Below are 7,500 nucleotides of genomic sequence, written 5' to 3'. Positions count from 1 at the left end.
CACACACACACACTCCCTCCTCTCTCTCTCTGTGTCTGTTCTCCAGGTGAGTTTATAAAGGCCCTGTATGAGTCGGATGAGAACTGTGAGGTGGACGCTTCCAAGTGTTCCGCGGGGGACCTGGGGGAACACCAGAGCAACCTGAAGATGTGCTGTGAGCTGGCCTTCTGCAAGATCATCAACTCCTACTGGTACACACACACACACACACACACACACACACACACACACTCACACAGTTCATCAATTGCTACTGGTACACACACACACACACACACACACACACACACACACACACACAGATAATCAATTGCTACTGGTACACACACACACACACATCATCAGCTCCTACTGGCGCACACACACACACACACACACACACACACACACACACACAGAGAAGATGAAAACACATTTAGTTACACATTACACATTAGTCACAGACACAATAGCTCATCAAATACACATGATCGCTCATATTCACTCTTGATATAGTCATGTACAATGTTGAATAATTACAAAAAGACAATATAAAAGTATATGTGCATTTTGTTGTAAGAGCTATGGTATTAGTGAATTAGATGATGTCACACGCTGCTCATCTCTGATTGGTCACTTGTCTGTTTGATCCCGCCCCCTGTGCAGCGTGTTCCCGCGGGAGCTGAAGGAGGTGTTTGCGTCGTGGCGACTGGAGTGCAGTAACCGGGGGCGACCGGACATCAGCGAGCGCCTGATCAGCGCGTCGCTCTTCCTGCGCTTCCTGTGTCCGGCCATCATGTCGCCGTCGCTCTTCAACCTGACGCAGGAGTACCCCGACGACCGCACCGCACGCACGCTCACGCTCATCGCCAAGGTCACGCAGAACCTCGCCAACTTCACCAAGTGAGTGTCTCTCTCTGTGTGTGTGTGTGTGTGTGTGTGTGTGTGTGTGTGTGTGTATCTCTGTGAGTGTGTGAGTATGTGTCTGTTTGACAGACACATGCATTAATATATGTGTGTGTGCAACTCTAAGGCTGGATTGAAATTTTGACTTGTCACTTATCAGATATTTACACTCACTCTCCTTCATCCTCTCTCTCTCTCTCTCTCTCTCCTTCTCCCTATTTCACTCTCTCTCTCTCCTTCTCCCTATTTCACTCTCTCTTTCCTCCCTCCCCCCTTCTTGCTCTCTCTCTCCCTCTCCCTCCCTCCCTCCCTCCTCTCTCTCTCTCCCTCCTCTTTCTCCCTCCCTCCTCTCTTTCTCTATCTCTTTCCATCCCTCAGGTTTTTTAATAAGGAAAGAAATATGTGTGTGTATTCATGGGGTTCTGTATATTCCTCTGTGTGTGTGTGTGTGTGTGTGTGTGTGTGTGTGTGTGTGTGTATAGGTTTGGTAATAAGGAGAAGTACATGTGTGTGTATTCACGACTTTCTGTATATTCCTGTGTGTGTGTGTGTGTGTGTGTGTGTGTGTGTGTGTGTGTGTTTGTGTGTGTGTGTGTGTGTGTGTGTGTGTGTGTGTGTGTGTGTGTGTGTGTGTGTGTGTGTGTGTGTGTGTGTGTGTGTGTGTGTGTGTGTGTGTGTGTGTGTGTGTGTGTGTGTGTGTGTGTGTGTGTGTAGGTTTGGCAATAAGGAGGAGTACATGTCCTTCATGAACCAGTTCCTGGAGCACGAGTGGACCAACATGCAGCGCTTCCTGCTGGAGATCTCCAACCCAGAGACCATCTCCAACACCGCCGGCTTTGAGGGCTACATCGACCTCGGCCGAGAGCTGTCCACCCTGCACTCGCTGCTCGCAGAGGTCGTCTCACAGATGGACCAGGTGTGTGTGTGTGTGTGTGTGTGTGTGTGTGTGTGTGTGTGTGTGTGTGTGTGTGTGTGTGTGTGCAATTGATTGTATCTTTGTCGCCATCCACTTACCCACACACATTGTGGTACAAGTCAAGTCAAGTGAAGTCCCTTTATATAGCACATTTAAATGCAACATGAATTGACCCAAAGCGCTTTACATTGCAAGAAGTCAGGTTTGGGGTGGGACAAACTTTACAAAAACTTTATTCTATATATAGAATATATAAAAGCTGTATTCTATATTTAAAGCTCATAATAGAACAGGTACAATCTTGCCGACATGTTTTGGGCAACATGTCGTTCATCAGGACAACATGACTTTCATCCTCACACAACTTCCAGACTTTGATTGCGGTCTAATTTGGAGTTCAGCCATCAGCTGTCCCAGGTGCTGAAACACCTCTCACTCTCCATCTCCAATGAGCTTCTGGAGGTCACCTTTCAGCGTTCTCAGACGCTAACGCACCTCTCAGAACAAGACAGGACTGGAAATAAAGCGTTGCGAGATAAAAGCCGGTTCTCCATCAGAGGCAATAAGCGTTCTCTGCGAGCGCAGACAAAGCGGAGTGTCTCTCAGGCCGATGTTCCGTACGGAACTCTCCGCTGGGACCTGCTCTTTGGAGTTGCGCTGCCTTATGTAAGAGTTGCATGCACGCACGCACGCACACACACACACACACACACACACACACACACACACACACACACACGCGCGCGCGCGCGCACACACAAGATCTCCTCCTGCCTCCTTCTCTTGCTTGTCACATTCACACACTCGCTGTGCTCAATAATGTAGCCATCAACACGCACATGCACGCATGCGCGCAAGCACACACACACAGCACACACATGCACAGACAGATATGGTAGAGACACACAGCTCAATCTAACACACACACGCATACATACATACACAGATGTGGTGGAGAAGTGTAGCTCAATCACACACACACACCACACACACACACACACATACACATATATGGTAGAGACACACAGCTCAATCTAACACACACACACACACACACACACACACACGTGGTTGAGAAGTGCAGCTCAATCTAACACACACACACACACAGACGCGGTGGAGAAGTGAAGCTCAATCTAACACACACACACACACACAGAAACACAGCCATGATGTAGACACTCAGATGGGTCTTATTTCTGATGGACTTGGTGCAGTGGAAACGTGCTCAGGGTACCGAACTCATCGGAGCAATCAGTCCCCACAAATAATTCACCATCGGGAAGGACTGGAGACACTGTTCTTCGTTTTCCATCAGCGATAGTTCTCTGTGTATGAATAAGGCATCCGATATCTGGGAATTATGTTATTTATTTATTTTATTTTTTCCATCAGCGATACCACTCTCTGCATTAATACGCCATCAGATGGCCGGAGAAGCTCCGATGTGTTTCATATCCGATGCCTCTCGTTGGATCAGTTGCCCATCTGAGGGCTGAGAAGACTGTTACTTTTTTCATCAGTGTTGGCTCTGGGTGGATGAATAACCCATGTGATGGCTGCTGGGAGGCTGTTGTTTATTTCATCAGTGGCTAAATAAGCCATCCCGTGTTTACATAATGGAGCAGCCTGTCAGCAGAGCTAGCTGTGCACGAACACAGGAAGTGCATCTATCCTGCTGTTAGCTCCGATAGCACCAGCCAGCAGAGAGAGCCTAGATTTAAACTCATCTATAATCCAGACATCTACTGGCACGCAGCGGAATGTGTGTGTGTGTGTGTGAGAGAGAGGGTGACTGTTTTAGTCACGCACTTGTCTGTGTGTGTGTGTGTGTGTGTGTGTGTGTGTGTGTGTGTGTGTGTTTATGTGAGTGTGTGTGTTTATGCATTTATGCCTGCGGTGACATAATTCATGGAATGTTCTAGAAGTGAGACAGAAGCTCATTCCCCTGAGCTCCCCTCCCAGGGTGGCATCACAGTAGGACTCCTGCAAGCGATGCACACACACACACACACACACCACACACACTCACACACACACACACACACACACACACACACACACACACACTCACATACACACAGACACCATGCCACCACACACACGCACACACACACACACACACACACACACACACACACACACACACACACACACACACACACACACACACACACACACACACACACACACACACACACACACACACACACACACACACCATACACTGGCACCACCCGAGTCATTAAATCATTAAACCAGTCAAACATGAGTGTGAAAGCTACCCCTCCCCCCTTCACACATACACACACACACACACACATATACACACACATGCAGTTCCATCATTCATGAGCCCACACCACCAACACACACCTCTTTAACTCGCTACATAAATAAAAACATAAATAGGTAAATAAATGGAGGTCCCGGCAGTGACAGAGCTAGAGTAATGTGTAAGCAAACTTCAAACAAATTAGGCAAATAAGTAAACAAACCAACAAAACAAAGCAACAACAACAAAAAACATCTATTCTCTGTCTCATCACATGGCCTGTCATCTCCTCTTGTCTCCTAGGTGACAGGCTTCAAACTTTAATGAGTTTGTTCTCAGAGCGACCTGCCAAGTTCAACCTGCTCTGACACAACACTGTGCCGGGTGTTGAATTAACGAGCTGGTGTCAATCAGAGAAATGTCTCCACAGAAGGGTGTGTGTGTGTGTGTGTGTGTGTGTGTGTGTGTGTGTGTGTGTGTGTGTGTGTGTGTGTGTGTGTGTGTGTGTGTGTATGTGTGTATGTGTGTATGTGTGTATGTGTGTATGTGTGTGTGTGTGTGTGTGTGTGTGTGTGTGTGTGTGGCCACAAACAGCTGCTGCATCTCCCCTGCTGTATCTGAGCTTGGATCTGTTTCAGTGTCGGCTTCTATAAACTGAAGTTAAGCTGTGAAGCTGATGGTATGATGTATCATTTATGATCAAAGACCCCTTAGTGTGCTGTTATATGATATGATCATAGCCCACTTGCCCATGATACTGGCATCTTAGTCTCTTATTATAAGTCAATGTAATGAATGAATGAATAAAATGAATGAATATATACTTTTTTAATCCCGTGAGGGAAATTCGTTTCTCTGCATTTAACCCAATTTAACCGAATTAGTGAACACACACAGCACACACACAGTGAGGTGAATCACACACTAACCCAGAGCAGTGAGCTGCTTGCCCAACCAGCGGCGCTCGGGGAGCAGTGAGGGGTTAGGTGCCTTGCTCAAGGGCACTTCAGCCGTGGTGGGCTGGTCGGGGATCGAAAATGTAAAGCTGTTAGTATGATGATATCTTGGTGTCTTATGTAAGGGATAATGTAATACTGAAATAAGTCCCTTCAGGAAGAAGCAAAACCACTCCACTGCGCGTCGGGGTTTGGTTCATCTGGTCGGGACTTATTTTCCGATAATTACCGGCGGACAATACATTGTCCCGCTTATTATTCAGCTACTTGCCAAAACGAGAAAAAAAAACTTAACTCAATGTGTCTTTAGCGATGACTTGGCTACCGTTTGGTGGCTTCCGCTAACAAAATAGATAGTTCGCCACACAAATAGAACTTGACAGTTGTAGGTGTTGCCTGGCAACATACTTAGTACTAGCTGATTTTCACTTTCAATAAAATTCCATTGCAACCAGCGAACGGATTTGTTGCGGATTGATATGAAAGACGTGAGTTAAAAGCACAAAACCCGTTGCCATTGACAGCGGTCATTATACAGATTTAACAACCTCCGAACATTGGGAAGGCCCATTCATGTGAATGGAACTTTCTGCAGCTCTCTGAAGAGCCGTGTCATAAGATACTGTAAGTCAATGTAAAGCTGTTAGTATGATGATATCTTGGTGGTGCAGACGCAATGCAGTCATCATCTGTGGTAGTCCGTGTCAGTGCATGGGAGTGCAGTGCAGCTGGCACGGGAGCAGATGTGACCTCAAATAAAGGGGATCATTACCATAGTGCTGGCGTGGGTGAGGGATCCAGCAGGAATGGGGCCTGGCATCTCCCATCTGGGAGCCCAGCAGGGCTGTGTTCCTGTACTCTCCTGTAGGAGTACACACACACACACACACACACACACACACACACACACACACACACACACACACACACTGTTACACTAGGATCTAAACATACTCCTGTTAGACTACAGTATTGCCGGAATCTGAACAAACATTCCTGTAGTGCTGGAATCTAGACACAACAACAACAACAGCAACATTTTATTTTTCTATAGTGCTTCATCAAGGCACCCAAATCGCTTTACACACACACTCCTACAAGAATAGTTACTCCAGAGTCCAGACTCTAAACATACACTCCTGTAATCTACACACTGCCACTCGTGTACAGTAATGCTCCGAGCTGGAGAAGTGGGGTGTCACCGAGCACTGACCCAACACCACGTACTGTAGCAGAACATGAGTCATCCGTCCACTGGTCAGGCAGGGCATCTGGGGGAACAGAATTAGCCCGGGGGGGTACAGAGGGGGTCAGATGTTTCCCCTTACAGTGCTGGTCACTTTCACTAGCCACTTGGGGACTTGAGACTGGAGACTTTATATAGAGAGACATTGTGGTTTGAAGATGAAGATGATGTCATAAAATGGGGACACTGTTAATCCAGGGGGGACAGTTGTGATGTCATAACATTGCGACAGACTTACAGTAGCCCCGGGGGTGAAAGTCATGTCCTTTGTCAAGTGTTGCTATTTCTATACCTGGTTTCTGAGCAGAGGAGAGATGCTCTGCTGATGAGATCATAAAAAGGGGACAGAAAAGACCCAAGGGCAGGCAGTGGATATAAAGGGTTGGGTCACTTTTGCTACTACATTGAGAAGCGTTGTTGTGCGTTTTGTCATCAAACTGGGACGTTGTTTGTTGGAGGGAAGTACATGTGTCACTCATAACATCCAAATAGAACTGAGACAGATTGTGGTTATAAAAGTAGGACCCTATTGGTTCACCCTGTTGTCATGTGACTGTTGGGTTGATTATGCGACCTTTGACCTTTCTGCCCTAGACTTCGGCCTCGAAGCTCGGCCCATTACCCAGAATCCTCCGGGACGTGCACACAGCGTTGACCAATCCGGCGGGAGTTCAGATGATGGCGCCGCCCGACCGCATGCCCTCTCCTCCCGCCCCCAGCTGCAGCATCTCCACCGGCCTCCAGAAGATGGTCATCGACAGCGACCTATCAGGGTAAGGCTTCACCGCACAGCAGCCAATCAGAACACAGTATTATTCTCACAGCATCAAATCAAACCGCTGTGTTTTGTGAAATTCTGACGATTGGTCAGTAGATAGCAGAGAAGGAAGTGAGGCTTGGAATGTTTGGCATGAGCTCATGAACCTCAGAGGTGTCCCTTGATGAAGGATGTTTGTGGAATCAGTAAGTCCCCTAACAGCAACACAGAGCTACAGTATGTCCACACAGCGAACTAATCCTGCATGATGTGGTTACTTGGCAACAAGTCCCAGTAAAGTGTTGTCAACTGTAGAAGGGAAAGAGTGGGAGGTATAATCAGATGGTCTTCGGCAGCCATCTTCTCCTGTCCATCAAAACTTCTAGCAAAGATCCTTAAATACTTTTTCAATGTCTCTGCTTCTAGTCTCTGTAGCAGTTCTGCTGACCTGAGTTCTAGAATTCT

The 7,500-nt window shown here is 47.2% G+C and overlaps 1 protein-coding gene across 7 annotated transcripts in view; it reads left to right on the top strand.

Annotated features, from left to right (window-relative positions):
* dab2ipb (DAB2 interacting protein b) overlaps positions 1-7,500 on the top strand; it is a 167,422-nt gene that overhangs the window by 145,791 nt on the left and 14,131 nt on the right. For all 7 annotated transcript variants that reach the window (XM_062555090.1, XM_062555092.1, XM_062555091.1 and 4 more), the window contains 4 exons: positions 47-191; positions 646-882; positions 1,600-1,801; positions 6,873-7,051. In XM_062555090.1, the coding sequence (XP_062411074.1) occupies positions 47-191; positions 646-882; positions 1,600-1,801; positions 6,873-7,051 (763 nt within the window). The remainder of the gene's footprint in view (positions 1-46; positions 192-645; positions 883-1,599; positions 1,802-6,872; positions 7,052-7,500) is intronic.

The sequence above is a fragment of the Sardina pilchardus genome, chromosome 14, assembly GCF_963854185.1.
Source record: "Sardina pilchardus chromosome 14, fSarPil1.1, whole genome shotgun sequence".
Classification (NCBI taxonomy): Eukaryota; Metazoa; Chordata; class Actinopteri; order Clupeiformes; family Clupeidae; genus Sardina; species Sardina pilchardus.
The sequence above is the reverse complement of the archived record's forward strand: the minus strand, read 5'-3'. Positions and strand labels throughout refer to the sequence as shown.